General features: G+C 36.7%; 3 protein-coding genes across 4 annotated transcripts; 2 read left to right on the forward strand and 1 right to left on the reverse strand.

Moving 5' to 3' along the window:
- The first annotated feature begins 7,397 nt into the window (after positions 1–7,397).
- On the forward strand, positions 7,398–10,123 carry LOC121794877 (probable inactive purple acid phosphatase 9). Its single transcript, XM_042193258.1, has 2 exons — positions 7,398–8,215; positions 8,644–10,123. The coding sequence occupies exons 1-2, from the start codon at positions 7,523–7,525 to the stop codon at positions 9,922–9,924; spliced, it is 1,974 nt and encodes a 657-aa protein (XP_042049192.1). The 5' UTR covers positions 7,398–7,522; the 3' UTR covers positions 9,925–10,123.
- Positions 10,124–10,197: 74 nt separating this feature from the next.
- On the reverse strand, positions 10,198–11,784 carry LOC121794415 (putative SNAP25 homologous protein SNAP30). Of its 2 annotated transcripts, none has more exons than XM_042192566.1 (6): positions 11,736–11,784; positions 11,002–11,366; positions 10,826–10,919; positions 10,641–10,762; positions 10,460–10,557; positions 10,198–10,370 (listed from the first exon to the last, which is right to left on the reverse strand). In XM_042192566.1, the coding sequence occupies exons 2-6, from the start codon at positions 11,341–11,343 to the stop codon at positions 10,271–10,273; spliced, it is 756 nt and encodes a 251-aa protein (XP_042048500.1). In that variant the 5' UTR covers positions 11,344–11,366; positions 11,736–11,784; the 3' UTR covers positions 10,198–10,270. The 2 variants fall into 2 exon arrangements, with proteins under 2 accessions (XP_042048500.1, XP_042048501.1); XM_042192567.1 differs by having other exon boundaries at positions 11,690–11,740.
- Positions 11,785–12,503: 719 nt separating this feature from the next.
- On the forward strand, positions 12,504–16,852 carry LOC121794880 (alpha-1,4 glucan phosphorylase L-2 isozyme, chloroplastic/amyloplastic-like). Its single transcript, XM_042193259.1, has 14 exons — positions 12,504–12,795; positions 12,943–13,277; positions 13,349–13,525; positions 13,606–13,881; positions 13,954–14,225; positions 14,332–14,449; positions 14,534–15,025; positions 15,113–15,265; positions 15,351–15,479; positions 15,566–15,802; positions 15,898–15,974; positions 16,047–16,233; positions 16,335–16,535; positions 16,620–16,852. Exons 1-14 carry the CDS (start codon positions 12,600–12,602, stop codon positions 16,734–16,736), a joined length of 2,967 nt encoding a protein of 988 aa, XP_042049193.1. The 5' UTR covers positions 12,504–12,599; the 3' UTR covers positions 16,737–16,852.
- Positions 16,853–22,620: the final 5,768 nt, after the last annotated feature.

A 22,620-nucleotide genomic window follows, 5' to 3' on the forward strand; every position in this document is an offset into this window, starting at 1 on the left:
TTGTAATTTATAATTTTTAAGTTGTAATTTGTAAATTTTAAGTTGTAATTTATAAATTTTAAGTTGTAATTTGTAATTTTAAAGTTGTAATTTATAATTTTAAAGTTGTAATTTGTAAATTTTAAGTTGTAATTTGTAATTTTAAAGTTGTAATTTGCAATTTTAAAGTTGTAATTTGTAATTTTGAAGTTGTAATTTGTATCAATAAAATTGCATTTGAACATCGCTTTATTCTAATTTTATTTATGCAAATATATTTATATATTTTATTTGAATTACAAATTTACAAAATTACAATGTAAAATAAAATAAAATAAAATAAAATGAACCGCGGAACCGGACGAACCGGCCCGGAACCGGATATGCACCGCCGGTTCCGGCGGTTCACGGTTCAGGAACCGGAACCGCCGAACCTTGGCCGGGCCGGTTCAGGTTCACGCCTTTCTTGAACCGGAACCGGCGGTTCCGAACCGTGAACCGCCGGTTCCCGAACCGTGGTGACGTCTATGCGTAGGACAATTGAGTTGTTAGAGATAGCATGAAAAATGCCAAGAAATTGAAAGAAGTGCTGAAAGGAGTGTTAGTTGGCTAACACTGCTTTCCACACTTATTGGTTGCGCGATTAAGCGCATTTCACCCAAATACAGTTCACTAAATCAGACTTGGACCTACTAGTTGTTTATGAGAACAGATTTTTACCATGTTTAATTAGATTAGTTTTTGTGTGTGGGAATTATAACTTATGTATTATAGCTAATTTATAGTTTCTATTTCTATACTAAAGTGGTGTTTTGCATATAATGGGACCCTATATATTAATCTTTTGTTTATTCATAAATCTCGTAGATTTCTTCAATCTTACAAAAACTCGCAATTTGTAATTGAAAATCGAAATATATATTATCATTCCATTAAAAAATTAGATAGAGAATCCCAAACTAATTCAAATAGTATCAACTTTCAGCTAGGAATGTATTCCAGATTTTTTTGAGAAAAGGGATAAGAGAAATCATGATTTTGCTTATTTTACTGAAATATATATGCCCTATCAAAACGGGAATATACACTATCAAATCAGTGGGAGTACTATATTTTTTCAAATTGACATACTATATCCAAAAAATAAGGAAGACACGTACAAGTTTTTTGATCCATGAGTATGATATTTTGACTTTTGCTCTGCCGTATTATTATGTGAAGGTTTGTTGGGAATTCATTAATTTTTTGGATAAATTAGTTTAGTAAATATATAAATTATTTATCCATATTAGTAGGAGTATAATTTTTCTATTTTAACAATTTGCCAATAACTTTAAAATTTTTATAAACTAAAGTCTGAAAAAATCTAAAGTAGACGACTGTTTAGCATCAGTAAATGAATAGTAGGAGTATAGTTTTAATAAATGAAAAGTGATATACATCGCGACATTTAGTTGCAAGGGCAGTAAGCAGTTTTTGACTTTAATGCACCCATGGGATCCTTGACCTTTCACTAAATTTAATTTACCCACCATTTTGACTTTTATTTTTTGCCCATATCATATTTTATTGACACACACCTAAATATCTGTATGTATATACTCAAAAAAAACCTTGTCATGTTTTTGTTTTTGCTATGTAATTTGTAGGACTTGATTCACAAACACACACACCAATATAAGCAAACAAAAAGACGCTTTTGCCCACCTTAAATGTAACGACTCACTGAAATTGACATCACTCAAAACAGTTGCTAAAATTGATGAGATTCATGGGATTTTCTTGACAAACCCCACCCGGCCTTCAAATTTTGAATGTCGACTAATTAGTAATCAAGTAAATCTGAAGAGAAGCCAAATTCTGCACAAAACTTACTTGTAAAATTTATCAAATTACATATACTAGTAATCCATCTAGTAGAGACTATTTCCACGGTTGTTTCGCTGCTTCCACACCGAAGGCGAGTCCAAAACAAGGTTGGAAATAGCAAAAATAATAAGCCAAAAGAAAACAAGAAACAGATACCAACAAATCTACTACTGAAACCCGGCCTCAACTCTGACTTCAATCTTGATTCACAGAAAATCATGAAATTTCCCCATCGCAACCGACGAAATCCATGAAAGTGTATATGATGATGAAGAAGATTTAGAGAAGTATTAGGGTTTCTGATATGGTATATAAATCAATTGTGGAGAGGATTGGGGCCGGATGGAACTAATCTTTTCTCGACGCCGTATCTTGGATCAATCTCGCTATCTCCACTCTGCGGCGGCGGCGGCGGTGGGAATGAGAGGCAGTGTTGTCGGAGGTGTAATTTGATGGCTGGCGGGAGATGGGCCGAGATTGGGTGGCAGGAGTTGCGGCGCCGGGCCGCATGCAGCATGGTGTGATGAGATTGGGCGGCGGCGGTGAATATGAGTAGTAGAAAGAGAGAGATTGTGAGTATGAGAGGTCTGTGGTGGTGAGGGATTGTGGAAGAGAAGCGAGTTGACATCGTCATGAAGAGAGAGAGAGATAGATAGAGAGAGAGGGAGAATTCTTGTTATAAGAATTCGTGAGTGTGTTTTGATGAGAAGGTGATGTGATGAAGTCGGAGATATATAAGTGAAGGCATGGAGAGTCCTCTCATCAAACGTGAACTAGGCTTAGAGTAGTGTGTGTACTATGTGTAATTGTTCCATAATTATGATAAAAAAAAAATATTTGTACCTTTTGTCATTATATCTTCATTGTACATATAGTTATATTTATAATCGTCTGAAAATCAATCATCATATTGTATAATAATGTCAAATTTGTGTAGAAGTCAATTAAAAATTAGATTTAAATGATATTTCCTCCGTTTTATAGTAGTGAAGACATTTCTTTTCGGCACAAAGATTAAGAAAAAGATGTGTAATGTATTAAATAAAAAAAAAGTATGGATGGAGGAAAAAGTAGAGAGAGGGAAAAGTAAATGAGAACAAATGTGTTGACTTTTATTTAAAAAAATGACTCAACTACTATGGAACTTACTAAAATGATAAAATGACTATACTACTATGGATCGGAGGGAGTAAATTTTATTAAAATTTGTATGAGAAAAATTGCAGTAAATACAAAAAAGTATTGTTTATTTCGCTATTTTCGATAATTATTAAAAAAAAATGATTTAAATAATAATTTTCTTTTTATAAATTATTGTCTATATTATTCAAATCTAAAATACAGTTGCTATTATGATTATAAAGCAATCATTTAATAAAGATAAATCAAAACCACTCGAGAGCCCATTACTGGTTGGTCTTTGCTAAAAATTAAACTTTAATTTATTATTTTTATAATTAAATGTTAGACATACGTATTATTTATAGTTACAATGAAGTGAGATTCGTATTAACGGACATACCAATATAAGTTATATAACAAAATAAGATTCCTATTACCGAACAGTGGGAGTACATTTGTAAAGTCACAATTATACTTCTCTCTAGATTACTTTCACTAGTTGAGAATAATGTTTGGACGGTTGCAAATTATAAAAATTATTTCTCTGTATATATGAAAGTATGTGAAAAAAATTTAGCAAAATGAGAAACAAACTTTTATATCATAGTTTTATAAAATATGAGTGAAATAAGCTAATGCAACGTGAGGATTAAAGTTTATTGTACTAAAAATAGTAAAAAATTAAATTATTACATTTAATGGTATAGGACGGAAAATGAAATCTGAGACATTTAATTAGGGACGAGAGTATTGGTATAATTATTTCAGTAATTGTGTAAATACTTAAAAAAGAAAAAACTAAAAATTGAACATATTTTCAAACAAAAAAAAGTACTAGAAAATTAAAATTTTAAAAACTCAAATCATAAAATCATGAATGGTTGAGTGTCGTTGTACATTAGAAAACCTTAACCGAAGGGCGGGCGGTAAATCGGTGCTTTAATGGTTTCGTGATTTTGTGAAACAATTAATTCTTTTAATTTTCTTCTATAATTGGTTATATGCAAATTGCATTAATAGCAAACCATTGTATCTGCAAATTCTATATATAAAAGTATCATTTAATACCTTTTCCTCATTGGAATACAAATGTTATCTTGAGTAGTAATGATGCGAATTATTTATTGCGTGGGATTTTTGTGAGTGTCCAATAATAACAAATTACCAAAACTATTTCCCATCCTTTCGAATTAATTGATTTCAAATGGAGCTGAGCTGACATTACATCTAATAGGTGGAGTACTATAAACAAATAACGTGTCTTGGACGCCTATTATTAAAACAAAGTTCACATAGTATTAATTAAAGAATTGAATATTTTAGTATAATCTTGATATAAATTAACATATAGGAGGAGTGTATGAAACTATGATATTTTTCAATTGAGGAATCATTACACACCGATGCCTTATATATGAGCTCACAATTATTTATTTGAAAATAGAGGGTGGTAAATAGGCCATAGCGGATCCAAAAATTAAATATCTTGCGATCAAACCACATTATAAATATTAAAATAATATTTATATTAATTATTTAAAAAAATATATTTTAATATCAATAATTTATGTGAGTATGGATATTCTTAAAACACTGAAAGCCTCTTGACATTTCTTTATTCTCGACATCTGCCGCCTCCGCCATGATGCCGTAGCCAGATTCCGAACTTCGTCCTGCCCCACTTCCTTTCTTTCTCTCTGCTCGGTCTCATCTCACAATGCGTGAGGTGGGGGCGGAGACGCGAACGCCGTAAGGTCGGAGGTCGAAGAAAGGAGCTTTCCGGCGGCACTCCGGGGCAGGGTGGTGGGGTCGGCCGACCCCACCTGGATCCGCCGCTGATAATAGGTAAAGTCGTGACTTTGAAATTGAAATATTAGAATGTCGCCAAGTTAATTAAATTGTGATTTTATATGCTAGAATATTCAAGAAAAATTTATAGGAGGAGTTTAATTACTTGCCAAAGTAGAGATTAGCAAGATGATAATACGGTTCACGTGTTTATTTACGTTCTAAAACTTCCACCTAAATGCTAATTACTTAATTTCATGATGTTACGTTAACTACGAAATATGGCAATATTTCCGAACAATAATTGTTAAAAAACTTACAAAGAAAGTAGTAAGGGCATCCACAATGTGCCGCCCTAAAGCGCGCCCTATGCATTTTATTTTATTTGAATATTTAAATAACAAAAAATTGGGAAAATACTTCGTTTCATATATAAAAATTAAATACATTACAATACGAATTAAAAAAAATTAGCAAACTCAACGACGACGGTTACGGGCTCACACTTCTTCAATCATGTCGTTCATGAGTTGCGCATGGTCTTGTTGGTTGCGCATTGAGGTCTGTCTAGCTAGAACCTCGTCGAAGCCCGACGGCAATCCTCTAGCGGGGGGCTCGGTCGCCGTGCTGGACGAGCTAGATGCACCGTCATCATCGTTCCACTCGGTGATGCTCTCACCTTCATGCTCGACTATCATGTTTGATCGGTCCCCACCGTGGTTGATCGGAAAATAGTCTTCAACCAGGCGTTGGTGAGCTGCCGCGTGGTCGCGTCGGACAGACGTCCGACGTCGAATAGGCCTGCGGATCTGCTCCGCCACCACCGCCTCCTCGCGTTGCAGTTCGAGTAAGCATTCCGCCATGACCTCTTCAACGGCTGCATCTAAGGCTGCCGAGGTCTCCGAGTGCGAACTACCCGACTCCGAGGAGCTAGAACTAGTGGTGTCATCGTCGTGGTTCATTTTGATATGTGAGATAGGTAGAAATGTGAGAGAGGAGCAAAACGAGAGAGACGAGATGTTAGTATGAACAATTGAATGAGAAACGAGGTTTAAATAGAAAAAAAATAAAAAACGCGTGGCATCGTCCGCGACCATTGTCCTCCGATCCCGCAATGGGGCGCCCGATGGCGCGGACGATGCATCGGGCGTGGGCGTAGGGCGCGGACGATGGCGGGCACCCACAATGGGGCGGACGATGGCATGCATCGGGCGTGCCATTGGGCGTCCCATTGTGGATGCCCTAATCGTTAAAAAAACATACTCCAAAGTATGGGAGCTGAGAAAAATATAAATCATTGAAATACTAATTTATGTAAGGATACGCTAGTTTGTAGATTGATTTCCAAATTATAACATTCATAAACTAATATAATTGGATATTGAAATCTTTATCTAGTCGATCAGTTGAAAGTGACCTTCTAACAAGAGGGTTAAGAGTCTTAAGACACTTTTTTGTAGATACAAATTATACAAATTGGGCCATTTTTCATCTTATTAGGAATTGGTCAGCTGGGGACTTGAGTATTGCACTATTTTATTTTATCAAAAGATTAGAGATGATAAACCGAGTAATCTATACTCCATTATCATTTATCACACAAAATAACACACACTTTGCCATTTTAAATTATCCCACAAAATAATGCATGCTTCGTAAATAATTTTTTTTGGATATTTTAATTTATATTTTCTTTTATTTTGTACATTAACTTGCCAAAATTAAACTCAACATAACACACCAATATCTGCAAAAAAGTAACATTAAAAAGTAACAAAATGAGTCTATTTCTCTATTATAAAATACACTTTCTACAACAAAATTGTGCATTCTTTTTTTAGGCAGAGAAAATATTATTTTCCAATTTTATAATTGTGGATCAGGCTGACTATTGTCATATATAGAATTTCAACACTTAATTTTGAACCTGGCAATGCTGGGCTGGGCTTATGGTGGTTTTCAGCCCAACTATAAACGGGGTTTTTGTAAGCATCAGTTGGCTCATACAATAGATATGCTCATTTTGAGAGTTGGTAACATATTCGTGAACAAAACCGGGATATCCGCTTAACACAATTTGTTTGGTCAAATTTTGGTCTATTTTGCAATTTCAGAAATTAGTTGAAAAAATTCATCAAGTTTGAGTTTATTTACAACTATCCAACACTAATAAATCCGATCACTCAAGCGCAATATATTATTGGTGTTGTTTTCTTTATAAATAAACGATGTTATTTTAACTAATCGACAATGTTCATTCAAAAATTTCGCCAGATGATAATTGCAACATGATCGGTAGAATGAATATTTTTGTCAAATATTGGATGAAATTATTTTGTGTTAAAATTTATTTAGAGCGTCCACTATAATGTGGACGCGGCGGACGCCGCGTTTGGGGCGAAAGCGGGGCGCCTTATAGTGGCGGAGTTGTCCGCCCAGAGGCGGACGCGGCGAGGGGGGAGGGAGGCGGCGGACGCGGGATAGCCGCGTGCGGGGCGAGGACGCGGCTGAGGGTGGCAGAGAGAGAAGGAGTGGGGCTATAGCCGCGGCTGACGCGGCGGCGCGGCGGTTCGAGAAGGGGGCGGCGGTGGGAGGGGGTTGTCCGCCCCCTATAGTGGACACCCGAGTTATTTCATTGGTTAGTTGATTTCAGGCTTTTCTAACAGTCACTTCTTTTTTTTGGAAAAAAAAAGCTCATCACAATTATTTCCTTATTGTTCTTCAAATTCTGAGCTGAGAAAAATGAAACAAAATTAAAGAAGTGATGAAGCCATCACACGCAGTCGCGATTCTCTCAATCCTCTCTCTCCTCGTCGCCCCATCCTCATCCAAGGTCTCGATCTCGGTCGCCCCGACTTCCGTTCCCAAATCGGGCGACCCGGTGACGATCAAATGGAGCGGCCTCAATTCGCCGTCGCCTCTCGACTGGCTCGGAATCTACACCCCGGCGAACTCCGCCCATCGCCACTTCATCGGCTACATCTTTCTCTCCTCTTCGCCCGGTTGGGAATCCGGGTCGGGCTCCGTCACGATCCCACTCGTCAACATGCGATCCGACTACCAGTTCCGGATCTTCCACTGGACTGAATCCGAGATCAACCCGGACAAGACGGACCACGACCACAACCCGCTGCCCAGGACCAAGCACCTCCTCGCGCAGTCCGACCCGTCGACGTTCGAATCGGGTCGGGGCCCCGAACAGGTCCACCTGGCGCTAACGGGAGGGGACGGGGAGATGCGGGTTATGTTCGTAACACATGATGGGAAGGAGAGCTTTGTGAAATACGGGTTGGCCCGGGATGGATTGGACCGGGTTGTGGGTACGGAGGTGGCCCGGTATGAGAGAGAGGATATGTGTGATTCGCCTGCCAATGATAGCGTTGGGTGGAGGGATCCTGGGTTTATTCATGATGGTGTCATGCTTGGTTTGAAGGATGGAAAGAGGTATTATTATCAGGTAAAAATTCAATCTTTTTTTTTGTGGTTTTTGCTTATGAAAACAAATGAATTATGATGCTTTTTACATTCAGGAGTCTTGCATATGCTGATTTTTCATTTGTTCTATGCATTTATTTGTGTAAATTGTGTATCATTTAACAGAATCGTGTTAAGATTGAGTGTATCAAAGAGTAAGGTTTTAGGTAGCAGAGATGGCTTCCATGATTTGCAGAGGAAGAGAACTGATAGTATTTAGGTTTCTTGGCTTCTCTTGATATTATGTTCTATTTTTCAAATGAAATGTTTCTTTTTCAACTGAGGATTAAATGGTTCATTCCTTTATCTCATAATGTAGAAACTGGAAATCATAAGTTTATACAGTGATTTGATTTTTGAGCAAATTCTAGTTTCATAATGTGCTTATTATATCTGTATAAACTATGGCAGGTGGGTAGTGATTCTGGGGGCTGGAGCACAATGTACACCTTCGTGTCTCCGGTTAAGGATTCAAGTGAGACGACAGCTTTCTTGTTCGGAGACATGGGGACTGCTACACCCTACTCAACTTATGTGCGCATACAGGAAGAAAGCATTGCCACAATTAAGTGGATAAGTCGAGATCTTGAAGCTATTGGAGACAAGCCTTCGTTGATATCACACATTGGAGATATAAGCTACGCGAGAGGCTACTCTTGGCTGTGGGATAACTTCTTCTACCAGATAGAACCTGTGGCTTCCAGAGTTCCATACATGGTGTGCATTGGCAATCATGAATATGATTGGCTGTTGCAGCCTTGGAAGCCCGACTGGTCCAGTGCGGTCTATGGCAAAGACGGGGGTGGAGAGTGTGGGGTACCTTACAGTCTCAGGTTTCACATGCCGGGGAACTCCTCAGAGCCAACTGGATCCAGAGCCCCTGCTACAAGGAATCTTTATTACTCATTCGACATGGGAGTAGTCCATTTTGTTTATTTCTCGACAGAGACTAATTTCCTAGCTGGGAGCAAACAGTATGAGTTCTTGAAGAAGGATCTTGAATCAGTGAACAGAACCAAGACACCTTATGTTGTCGTCCAAGGGCACAGGCCGATGTACACTACAAGCTACGAGACAAGAGACCGCCCGTTTAGGGAGAGGCTCCAAGAGCACTTGGAGCCTCTTCTTGTGAAGAACAATGTTACACTAGCACTATGGGGTCACGTGCATAGATATGAACGATTTTGCCCTCTAAACAACTTCACTTGTGGAAGCTTGGGCATCGACAGAGAGAGATGGGAGGCGTACCCGGTGCACTTGGTGATTGGGATGGCAGGGCAGGATTGGCAGCCGATTTGGCAGCCAAGGGCCGACCATCTCACGGATCCCATCTTCCCCCAGCCCGTTAGGTCACTGTACCGTGGTGGTGAGTTTGGTTACGTGAGACTGGTCGCCAACAGGGAGAAGCTCACGCTTTCGTATGTGGGGAACCACGATGGGGAGGTGCACGATGCCGTGGAGATCATGGCATCGGGGCAGGTCTTGAATGGTGTAGGGCGTGCTGCTAGCAGCAACGACAGCAGTGTCGCTCCTCATCAGGGGCTTGGTTCGAGAGTTTCGTGGTATGTTGGAGTTGCGAGCGTGCTTGTCCTTGGAGCTTTTCTTGGGTATGTTTTGGGTTTTGTTTCGCGTGCTCGAAGGGAAGGTGGTCCGAAGGCACAATGGACTGCTGTGAAGAGTGAGGAGACATGAGTGAGGAGCCTCTGCTAGTCATAGTTACACTGCGTAGGTACTTTTTTTCTTCTGGTTTTTAGAGAGTGATGCTTATTTATGCACTGTTTTTATTTCATGTAAATGCAGTTATAGTTATACTTCTTTAAATAATGTTACTGCACTTTGTAAATTCATATATGTAAGCAAGTTTGTGCAGAAATCCATTTACAATCTATAATACATTATGCAAACATTTCTACAGAAAGCATACAACTATACAAGTACAACAAAAGGGTGTAATGTAACTTACAACAACACAATACATACACTGTCAAACAAAGACACAAGTTGTTCTAGGGAGTAGCAACATTTCAGGCAGCAATCTCTACTTGTTGAGCAATTTACGAGCTCGTGTGTTTGCGCCTTTTACTCGTGAGTTGAGCTCGTCTATGTCCTCATCAAGATTATCAAGGGCCTTGTTCTGCCTGCATCAACCATGCACCATTTCCTCATTAACACACACACACACAAACAGAAATATATACTTATCATATCATGTGGTTTAAGTAGATACTTGTCAAGCTCAGATCCCATTTCAACAGCCATTCCTTTCAAATCTCCCAAGATATCACTAAGATCTGAAAGCCCATCATCTTGCTTTTCCTTCTCCATCTAATCAAATACCATTTCCCGACAAAAATAAGTTGGTTCATAGAGAAACACACATGCACAAGGAAGGGGGAAGAGCAATATACATCGACTTTCTGCAGAGCGCTTGTTGGTTCTCCATCAGGCGTGTGAGAGCCCCGGGCTTTGCGATCCACACCTAACTTCTGTCGTTGCTCTTTAGTGGCGCGTTTCGGAACATCATTATCATCTGTCCAAGCATAAAACTAACCTCATTATGTGTGAACTATGTAAAAGCTTCCAAAACACTAACCTTTAGAAGTTGTAGGGCCTGTGATGGCCTTCCCCTTCTTTGGCTTCCACGGCATCGAAAACATCCCACCAAGACTATTCAACAACTTCTCACCCTGCATTAAATTCATTTGCACCAAATCAGAGTTTCTCACTAAACCAATAAACCAAGACTAAAAAAATTGATCAAAAAAATGCCTTGCTCAAGTCCTTCTCCATGTCAGCAGCCATGACATGAGTCCTGTGGATCTGCTCGCCTTGCGCATGGAGGGTCTCGAGAGTCCTGCTGGCGTCGCCTCTGATGTCCTCTGCGATCTTCAAGCAGTTGTTGACGGACCTGGTGGTCTGCTCGGCCTGATCGACCGCGTAGCCCTCCAGTTCTTGGACAGACATGCTGTCAAGGTTTGGTTCAGAGGCAGTTCTTCTCCCCATGTTCTTCGGAGCTGACGATGATTCCTCATCGTCTGAATCATCAGGGTCGTTGGATGTCTGCCGAGGTGGCTTCTCAGCAGGTGCAGCTCCTCTTCTGAATCCAAACATTTTTCTCTCCTTTCTTCAATCGCCTATGCAAACATAAAAAATTCAATCTATAAATAACTTCATTGCTATATGTAATATGTTAGATCCCATAAAAACTTCATCTTTTAATGCACCAAATTTGTGCAACCACTTATGGAATCTCTATCCCTTATGCAAATTTGTTTGCAATGAGATTCCTACAATTATATTGCAACAAATTTGTGTTAAAAGTTTTGGAATTTTCTCTCTCATGCATGGATGACTTTCTCTTATCCGAAATATAAATTGAAAAATCAAATAATCCATGACTTAATGCATGCAGAAAATGCTGAAAAACATCAAGCAATTGAAGAAAAAATTGCTTAACTATGAAAATAACAGCATAAATGCGAGGAAGGGAAAAAGAAAAATACTAAGATAAAATCACGAAGAGAAAAGCGGAAGAACTTTTTTAAGTTTTTGAGAAATCGGTTTTATATTATGGAAATAGCACATAGAAAGATCAGGCACCGCAGAGAAAAAACTGGAGGGGTCATTTTCTCGACCGTTGACCGTTGAGAATTTTTCGCTCTTCTTCATCTTCTATGGATAATAAGTTATTAATTTTAAATAATACTAATACTTTTATAGATTTAAAAATCCTCAGATATTATTGGCATGACATATCTAATTAAATAATCTGCTGTCTAGATTTGTATTTTCATTCTTTGAATTTTCTGCATTGTTTGTATCTCATATTTGTACATGGTGGGTCACATTCTTACAAATATCTTGAATGATTATATATTTGTAGTTGTTTGTATTCGTACCATTTTATGTACCAACTTGATATTTACTTATATAACACAATTTTGTGCTTCTCATATTGTTTTTACACATCATCTATGTAATAGGTCTATTTTGATGATTACGAATTTTGATAATAGGTAATATTCTCATGTATTTTAAATTGTAACAATAATTTAATTTCTATAGTATCTTATTAGGTTTTATTATTCTGATAAAATATAAACTAAAATTACTTAAAATGAATAAAATAATTTTACAGTTACTAGCATTTAAATTTCGATGTACTACTAATAATTGAATAATAATCAAAAAGGCGAAACGAGCAGTTTGGTATTATTGTCGGAATGCAGAAAAAATATCTTCCGATGCTAAGAAAAGAACGAACGTAATTTCTCCTAAAGAAGACGCAGAGAGAGAGAGAGGATTATGTGTATATATACATGGAGGTGAGAAACAGAGAAAAATAGATAGTTGAGTGACACAATTCGATGGAGGCTTCAGCGTTATGGATCTCACACTCTTCTTCTATCCCCACCACCATTGCTTTGTTAAGCAGCAACACAAGATGGAAATGGCAATTCGCTTTCAACAAAAACTGGCCCTCCATTCCTTCTCGAAGGTGCTTCCTTGTTAAGAATGTTGCTAGCAAGAAGAAACCTTCTCCCTCCATTGAACAAGAACAAGGTCCAAAACTCACTCTTCAAATTCCAATCCACTAATATCTGTCTTTACATTGTATTTGTGTTGAGAATTTTATGTGAGATTGTGTTGATAATATGATGCAATAGATGTTGATCTTATCTGTTAAATGCTTCTTGATTTTTGAATTAGGAGTTGGATTAGATGCATTGAAGCCAGATTCTGCTTCTGTTGCATCAAGCATCAAGTTTCATGCTGAGTTCACACCCTCTTTCTCTCCCGAGCTTTTCGAGCTTCCAAAAGCATACTACGCCACCGCGCAAAGTGTTCGTGATTTGCTCATTATCAACTGGAACACCACCTATGACTACTATGAGAAGATGAATGTCAAGCAGGCCTACTATCTATCCATGGAGTATCTTCAGGGAAGAGCATTACTGAATGCAGTTGGCAATTTGGAGCTCACCGGTGCCTATGCTGAGGCGCTGCAAAAGCTCGGTCACGCCTTAGAAGATGTGGCAGGGCAGGTGAGGGAGGAGAAGGCCTTTTTGCACACTATTCTATTGTAGATTTATACAGTTTTGGGGTTTGAATGCAGGAGCCAGATGCAGCGCTAGGCAATGGAGGATTAGGGAGGCTCGCCTCTTGCTTTCTCGACTCCATTGCAACGCTTAACTACCCTGCTTGGGGCTATGGCCTCAGATACAGATATGGTCTGTTTAAGCAGCTCATCACCAAAGATGGTCAAGAAGAAGTGGCTGAAGATTGGCTTGAGGTATTTTCTACTCCATTTTCCTTGATTTATCTGATTTCATTTCTCATTGTCATGATCAACTGCTTGAGTTCTTGCACCAGATGGGAAATCCATGGGAGATAGTAAGAAATGACATCTCGTATCCTGTTAAATTCTACGGTGAAGTCATAGAGGGGCCAGAGGGAAAGAAAGAATGGGTTGGAGGAGAAGACATAGTTGCAGTTGCCTATGATGTCCCGATACCAGGATACAAAACTAAGACCACCATCAACCTAAGGCTGTGGTCGACAAAGGTTGCTGCGGAGGTTTTCGATTTAGCTGCATTTAATGCTGGTGATCACCCAAAAGCATATGAAGCCATGAAAAGAGCTGAAAAGGTTGACATCCTGCTCCTAATAACTGTGTTTGTTGAGAGAAAAAAACTTCCATAATTTTGTTGTTTTTGTCAGATTTGCTACATTTTGTACCCGGGTGATGAATCACACGAGGGTAAGACGCTTAGATTGAAGCAGCAGTATACTCTTTGCTCGGCTTCTCTTCAAGACATTATAGCAAGATTTGAGAGGAGATCAGGGGATTCGGTAGATTGGGAGAAGTTCCCTGAAAAGGTTGCTGTGCAGATGAACGATACTCATCCCACATTATGCATACCCGAGCTGATAAGAGTGTTGGTGGATGTGAAGGGTCTGAGCTGGATAGAAGCATGGAATATCACAAAGAGGTACTCTTTATTGTTTGTTTGTTTAGACTAGTTATGTTTTTGTATATTTTGGCAGTGGAGGAGTTTTGTTATGTGGAATTCTAAGATAGTATCGATCCTTGAATAGAACTGTGGCGTATACTAACCACACGGTGTTGCCTGAGGCTCTGGAGAAGTGGAGTTTGAGTCTTCTCGTAGAGCTTCTCCCCCGCCATGTTGAGATCATAAGAATGATTGATGAAGAGGTGTTTGATTGCTTTCCTTGCATTTTACTAAGTGGAGAAGCATTTTTTTTCCTTTTATGTGTAATATGATTGTTTCACGTACAGCTTATCAATACTATAATTGAAGAATATGGTGATGAGGATCTCGAGTTGCTAAAGGAGAAGCTGAATGAAATGAGGATTTTGGGCAATATCGAACTTCCTTCTGCTGTCATAGATTCACTTGTTAATACACAGGAAAGCCTTGTTAAGAATGTAATCGAAGAGGAGGATGAAGAGGAAGAAAAAGAAGACGAGGAGGGAAAGGAGGAGGAGGAAGTAAAGGAAGAAGCTGAATCTGTTGAAGTGACAGAAGCCACTGCTGAGGAAAAATCAGATGAACCAGAAAACGAAGACGAGCAAGCAGAAGAGGTGGAGGAAGTTAAGGCAGATGATTCGCCCTTAACAAAAGTGACTTCAACATTTGAACCTGATCCAAAACAGCCAAAGCTTGTCCGAATGGCTAACTTGTGCGTTGTCGGAGGGCATGCTGTCAACGGAGTAGCTGAAATCCACACTGATATTGTTAAAAAAGAAGTTTTCAATGAATTTTACAAGGTTACTTATCCATATCCATAAAAATTTTTCTTGCTTGTATGAATCCATATCTTCTGACTTGCATCAGTTTCATTGTTTGTGAAACAGCTCTGGCCCGAGAAATTTCAGAACAAGACGAATGGTGTGACGCCTAGAAGATGGATCGGTTTCTGCAATCCGGAGCTTAGCAAGATCATAACCAAGTGGACAGGCTCAAAGGATTGGCTGGTTAACACTGAGAAGTTAGGCGAATTGCGTAAGGTGTGAATTCAAGTAGTCCAATCTTGTATATGATTTATGTTTCTAGTTTTCTCTGATAAGTGTTTCATTTTTCGAACACCTGCAGTTTGCTGACAACGAAGAGCTTCAGTCTGAATGGAGGGAAGCAAAGATGATCAGGAAGAAGAAGATTGTGTCTTTCATCAAAGAGAAAACAGGATACGTTGTCAGCCCGGATGCAATGTTTGATGTGCAGGTTCGTATCCATAGCTTTTGTTCCAAAAATCATAATCTTGTTATTCACCAAGATAATCAAATATGCATCATATCTTGACTGTTTAGATCAAGCGAATCCATGAATACAAGAGGCAGCTGATGAATATCTTAGGCATCGTGTATCGTTACAAGAAGATGAAGGAGATGAGTGCTGAGGAGAGGAGAGAAAGATTTGTTCCCAGAGTGTGCTTATTTGGTGGGAAGGCGTTTGCTACGTATGTACAAGCTAAGAGAATCGTCAAGTTTATCGCAGACGTAGGTGCTACAATAAACCAAGATCCTGACATAGGCGACCTTCTAAAGGTAGTATTGTGATTGTATATGCTATATATATATATATATATATATAAACATAAGAAGTTGAATGAAACTCTTTGCTTGATCTCTCTTTCTTTGAGGTTGTCTTCGTCCCCGACTATAATGTGAGTGTTGCAGAAGTGCTCATTCCTGGCAGTGAGCTGTCTCAACATATCAGGTAGCTCGTCTAACCCCTCTCGACGATATAAGTCCAGCTTATCCGAGCCATAACCTCTCTCTCTCTCATTAGTACTGCTGGAATGGAAGCAAGTGGAACCAGCAACATGAAGTTTGCAATGAATGGCTGCCTAATTATCGGAACCTTAGACGGTGCGAATGTGGAGATCAGAGAAGAGGTTGGAGAGAGCAACTTTTTCCTGTTTGGGGCTCAGGCTCATGAGATTGCCGGCCTTCGTGCAGAAAGAGCCGAGGGAAAGGTAAACAAACATATCTCAACTTGAAAACAGACTAATCTGTGGCATAGATATCAAGAAAAACCAAATGAAGTGTTTGTAATTGTACCATATATTGTGTGCAGTTTGTGGCAGATCCTAGATTTGAAGAGGTGAAGGCTTTTGTGAGGAGTGGTGCATTTGGGGCCAACAGCTACGAGGAGCTGATGGGGTCGTTGGAAGGGAACGAGGGGTATGGCCGGGCTGACTACTTCCTCGTTGGCAAGGACTTCCCGAGCTACATAGAGTGCCAAGATAGAGTTGATGAGGCTTATAGGGATCAAAAGGTAAGCAATTTCTTCACTTTCTTTATATTGCTTGACTTTATGTATGTGCATCAATGTATGTTATTTTTTATGATTGGAATGCAGAATTGGACAAAGATGTCTATACTAAACACAGCTGGTTCTTCGAAGTTTAATAGTGATCGAACGATCCATCAATACGCTAGAGATATATGGTCGATTGAACCTGTTGTGTTGCCATGAGATGATGATAATTAGAAATATTTGAGGTTGAAGATGTTAGTTTTTGGCCATTTTTGTTGATGAACTCATGGGTTTAGGCTATGTGAGAGTGAGTTCTCTCTGGTTTTCTTCTTGTATTTCCAACTATTTCTGTGCAAATTTTATTTTGATAATCAATACAGGAAGACATCTCTTTCCTAAAAAAAAACTACTCTTACTATTATTTGAGAAGAGACAAGATTAAAGATCATCTATAGCATGGTTGTGATTTGTGAAATAAATAAAAAAAATTGTACATTCATAGAGGCTAAATATAGAATGTATTATATTGCACATTATCAGCCAATCATCAAATAGAAAAGTGAAATATTGGAAGAAAAGAAAAAAAAAACAATGAGTTCTACATACTTATATGACATGAGCAATAATGGAGTATAACATATGTATATATACAATAGAAAATTTGAAAAGGCACATGACTTTTGGGGTGTGGTCCAATCTTAATGAAATCCACACACTAACATAGTGATATGACCACTTACATTTAAATGATTCTCTAAAGTAAAAAAATTTCAAAAGAGCAATTAAAAGTGTGCCCAAATTAGGGTAAAATTGTGCAAGGTTCATTGCATGGTTTTCTTCAATTCTTGATTCCCATGAGTGCATATATACACTTTATATTTTGGTTGCCTAATGCCTATAATTCCAAACCATCTAAACCCACGTGCCCTATCATTTTTTTTCTTTTTAATATTCGGTACCCTAGTTAGTGGGATAGGAGAAATCTTGTCAAAAAAATGTGATATGAAGTTACACAGCCCATTTGGTTCTCTATTTCATTGTCACATATATAAAAACACACTAGAAGAGATGATTAAAAGGGAGAGTGATCAATTACAAGAAATCTAATTATTTTGATTTGTCATTTTTTTTACTTGCACTTAATGGAAACCGGCCTTTTAATCGTGCAAAGATCACGAGATCACCTCCACTTTTCCTATAATGATGAATTCAAGTAAATTATAGTAATGAATTTAAATATGATATACACTGCCGATCATAGGCCAAGCGGTAAAGTTTCCATTTTAGGAAACGTTTCATTTTTAATGGGATAATCCAAAAGGGAAAACGTTTGATTTTCAATGGGACAAGGGGAATACTTAATTTGTCTATTATCGTCCATACATGGAAATAGAAAAACTCATAATATGGAGTATAAATTATGCCATATTATGTATCTTTAATCATTCAAGATGATCTCGACTCAATATACCTACCTCGACGAAGATAATAACGGCAACTCATCTACGTACGCTGGTAGTCTCAAAAATAAAATAAAAAATAACAAAAAATGAATATTAAGTTTTCGTGTTACAGTCATGTTAGTGCAAAGACTGTGGGCCACACTGGCGCAACAATCGCGAGGCACGCACGGTGGAACACCCAAAGATGGAATGAGCTAGGTCGTAAATTCCTCGCTTCATTATTTTGCTCCTAGACCATGTTATTAAGCAAGTTATTATCGACTACTTTAACCTAACATTTGTAATACACTGATTTCATATAAATTTGGTAGCAATCAAATTAATTACCATGGGCTTAGGTAGATTACCATCACCATCATAAGCCTAAGAACAACTCAACAAAAAAACAGTTTTTGCGATATCGTACAATATGTGTACAAGATTAAATTAGTCAGTGAAGGTGAGATGGCTAATTATGACATACAATATAATTTTGATATTACTTTTTTAAGAAAAATGTAACCGAACAAAAGATAAAATTAGTTATGACAGTAAAAAAAACTCACAAAGAAGTTGCATAGATATCTTTTCATGCATTCATATATAAATGAATATTGTGATAGAGTTGTATATTGTCGGCTGGGAGTGATTGGGCGTCCGATCCCCATCTACAAATCCCGCTCTTATCCTCGTTGTTATCTTTTTAATTAATGTCAATAATCATAATTATTTGTTGAAACACACTTTTCCACAAATCAAATCCTCCAAAATTTGTCGGTAAACAGCTAAGTTTCTTTTTTTTTTTCTTTTGAGTATGCACCTATATCAGCTAAATTTTATCCCATCCATCAAATTGCATACTCCACTCCATATTACCCGTCTTCGATTTCACGAAAAATATATTTTTTATTTATTAAAATTATAATACTCCACTTTAAAATGTAAAAAAGAAATACTAGAAACTAAAGGACATGATTATATTAATAAGCATTGTACTTTACTCTAACTTGCCTTTTTAAAAGTCGTTCAATTTTGTTTATTAATTTGAGAGTTTAACAGCATTGCATTAATTGATGAAACAGTGGTCAGTGAGTTTGAGAATTGAAATGTTAGGCAAAATAGTGACTGCGCGTGTAGCCACACAGTTTTCCTTATAAAACAATTCATAATTAAGTACAGTCCAATTAATGGGTTAATTAATGAAAAAATCACTACCAAAAAGATTTAGATAAAGATACATTAACTACTATGGCCACAATAACTTGGATTACGTAGTATACATGGACCAGTTCTTTTAAAAGTGGACCAGTAATTAATCACTACGTAGACCACTTCAAAATTTTCATTTTATTTTAAATTTTTACGAGATTACTAATTAATTCACCGATTATATGATCAGTAATTTTTCGTATACATATTTAGTTATTGGGTTTACTAATTGAGTAGAAGTATTGTGTGTGTGTTAAAAATTTAAAATATAGTATACGAATAAATAACTAATGCGTTACTCCTTGGCACCTATATTCCTGGCCTAACAAAAGCACCCAAAAATGGGTGAATCATTTAAAACAAAATCGATCGAGATGCCCCCACTAATTCTAAAAGGAGTGGCTCTCTTTTGTTTCATGTCTCTAGTTGCTTAGAATCTCACAGCAATTATATTATATCAGAAAAAGAAAAAGAAAAAAAAAGTAAGAAATGATTGTACTTAAAATCTAAATAGGGCTTATCACCGAGACATTATATTACAAAATACTTATTAAAAATGCTACGAGTTGTCACGATATACATGGGGAATATGCAATTATTTAGTTTCAAGCTTTTTTGATATAGTGATAATTATAATATGAAAGTAATACACCATTCAAAATTCTGAATTGATATAGTGAATGATTAAGCGATCGAATCGATCTTCAACGTATTCTTTTCCATATTTTACTCGATTATGAATATGGATATTAGTACTACTATATAAAGTAATTAAATTAAGTGAGATAAACTAGATTCGGTGTACAAAAATATACTTCCTCATACCTCCCTCCATCCATGCATGAAATTAAAAGTGTGGTGAGAAGGGAAGTGTACAAATTTTTAGAAAGATACTTCCTCCGTCACTTAAATTTTGTCATATTTTTCTATTTTTGTCCGTCCAATAAAATTTGTCACATTTCACCTTTTACCATTTTTGGTAGTGGACACTATATTACACTATCGCATTTCCACTCACATTTCATTATATAAAAGTAGGACTCACTTTCCATTACATTTCTTAAAACACATGCTCGGTCAAAGTGTGATAAAATTTGTGGGACTGAGGGTGTATTAAATATGAGAGATGATAAAAAATATATAAATAAAATAATACTATCATACTGTATTTTTTATGGACGAACAAAAACGTCATTGCTGCCAAACTCTTCGTGAAGAGAGAAGCGAGTACAAGTAATTTAAATGGTACACATATTATAGGATTAATTACTGTTTATAGCATGAAATTGAAGTTCATAATATAGTCTATCGAGAAAGGTTATATTTTAATTGATGTGGTGCCGTGTCACATTATGATTGGTAGTACTAGATTGGGGTAACTGTTTCGTTAGCATGCCGTTTGGGCACAAACAGTTTCGGCTTTAGGATTTGTTTTCAATTTTCATGGAAAACACATCGACCTATAAATAATGTTGTTGGGCCTTAAACCAACCCTAACCTAAGGGAATTTAAAGCAATTTAAAAGTAAAAGTCTTTCAAAAGAAAACTGCAGCTAAAACCCCACTTTTAAAAACACATAAGAGTAAATATTAAATATGTCCTACATTTATTTTTGAACTCCCCTTAATATATGTATTCTAGTCCATGTGTGTATTCAGGGTGGACACAAGAGAAAAAAAATTGATTGGAGCTACATTGGAGTAAAATTTATTAGATAGATTCAGATTATTGATATAGGTTTTGCATAATAATTTACATAAAATTTAAATAAATTTAAAAATTCTACTATAAAAGATTAAGTTTGATGAGAGGATAAGTTTTTTGGTAGCTCTGTGTGTCCCTTCTTGACACTTTTTGAGATGGGGCGGTTTTAAAAACATCAATAAGATATTAAGATTATACCACGAATACCATTTAAGATTGTGGAGTAGTATTTTATTGGGCATATATACTTGGGGAGTAGTATTTTATTGGGTATATATAATTAAAGGGGAGTGTTATATTGCTAACTTAATACTTAATTGATAACTATAATTAAATAAAAGTCATTAGATATTCAAATCAAAGGCTTAGATCATCAGCCCAAATGTCAATACGATCAATAAAAAACGTCAATAAGGGTATTAAGGTCAATTTACAACAAATTGGTGGTAATTAACTTTTGAAAAATATCTCTAAAATTTAAATGATTATAACTATCTCAATTTAGATTATTTTTTCACACAACATATATCAAATTAGAGATAATTTAATAAGGATTCCAACGCGATCTCAATTGCATATGTTTCGAGATCAAAATCTGAATTTTTTTTATGAATTTTCATATTTTTTGTCACGCAGATAATGACAATATAACTAACAAAATATGTCAACTTAATACAGGTAAAATGTCAATATGAAACAGTGTTGACATATTCAAAACATGGTGTTGATATATTCAATTTACTGTGTTGACATTTTAATCTGAACCCCTAAATTTAGAGTTTTTAATATTAAAAAAATAAAAAAACGAATTCACACGTGGCAATTTATAGACCATTAGATCTTTCAAATCTTATGGTGTTAAATTAGTTGTAATTAGCAATTAAGGGGTGAGTTAGCAATTGATCACACCCCTATACTTAAATAACTAAGTGTCAAATTATATTTGAAAAATCAAGTATTACAAACTTAACCTAATATTATTACTATTATTATGAGATTCAGAGTATAATTGGTGGCATATACTCCATCTACAAACTAATAACATACAAATCATTTAAGATAATCTACTTCCAATTTGTATACATATTAGTACGTATTACGCACACATACGTGGATAAATAACATGTGGCAATTCATTAAGAACCATTATTTGTAATTGCCATTAATGCAAGTCCCTATAAGCATTAATGTTACTTTCTCCTACATCAACATGTAAGCGTTTTAAGTTTAAATATAGGTACTCCTCCGTCCTATAGTAGATCTCACACTTTTCTTTTTAATTTGTCCCATAAAAGATGTCACATTTTCTTTTTTTAGAAAAAACAATCTCTCACATTAATATAAATATACTGTACTATTTTTTTCTCTCCATCTAACACACAAAATAACACCTCCTAAAATCTCGTGCCAATTCCCAAGTGTGACATCTACTATGAGACTGAGGGAGTATAATATAATGAGATACTCCCTTCGTCCCCGATTAATTGTCACTCTTTGACCGGACACGTGTTTTAGGAAATGTAAAGAAAAGTTGGTTGAAAAAGTTAGTGGGATGTGAGACTCCTTTTTTATATTGGTTTTATAATAAAATGTGAATGAAGTGAGTCAGTGGAATGTATGACCTACTTACCATTTATGGTCAAAATAAAGTGTGACAATTATTGAGGAACGGACCGAAATGGAAAAGAGTGACAATTAAACGGGGACGGAGGGAGTACTTTTTTGTCCCGTAAAAATATACGCAATTT

This window comes from Salvia splendens, chromosome 3, assembly GCF_004379255.2.
Source record: "Salvia splendens isolate huo1 chromosome 3, SspV2, whole genome shotgun sequence".
Lineage (NCBI taxonomy): Eukaryota > Viridiplantae > Streptophyta > Magnoliopsida > Lamiales > Lamiaceae > Salvia > Salvia splendens.

What these genes read in the sequence shown, in the direction of transcription:
- LOC121794877 (XM_042193258.1), top strand. Translation starts at nt 7,523, where the DNA reads ATGAAGCCATCACACGCAGTCGCGATTCTCTCAATCCTCTCTCTCCTC. An exon ending in GAAAGAGGTATTATTATCAG is followed by an intron (nt 8,216 to 8,643) that starts GTAAAAATTCAA and finishes AAACTATGGCAG; the next exon opens with GTGGGTAGTGATTCTGGGGG.
- LOC121794415 (XM_042192566.1), bottom strand. Translation starts at nt 11,343, where the DNA reads ATGTTTGGATTCAGAAGAGGAGCTGCACCTGCTGAGAAGCCACCTCGG. An exon ending in GCGCTCTGCAGAAAGTCGAT is followed by an intron (nt 10,558 to 10,640) that starts GTATATTGCTCT and finishes GTATTTGATTAG; the next exon opens with ATGGAGAAGGAAAAGCAAGA. An exon ending in ATGGGATCTGAGCTTGACAA is followed by an intron (nt 10,371 to 10,459) that starts GTATCTACTTAA and finishes TGGTTGATGCAG; the next exon opens with GCAGAACAAGGCCCTTGATA.
- LOC121794880 (XM_042193259.1), top strand. Translation starts at nt 12,600, where the DNA reads ATGGAGGCTTCAGCGTTATGGATCTCACACTCTTCTTCTATCCCCACC. An exon ending in CCATGAAAAGAGCTGAAAAG is followed by an intron (nt 13,882 to 13,953) that starts GTTGACATCCTG and finishes TGTTTTTGTCAG; the next exon opens with ATTTGCTACATTTTGTACCC. An exon ending in TTTTCAATGAATTTTACAAG is followed by an intron (nt 15,026 to 15,112) that starts GTTACTTATCCA and finishes TTTGTGAAACAG; the next exon opens with CTCTGGCCCGAGAAATTTCA.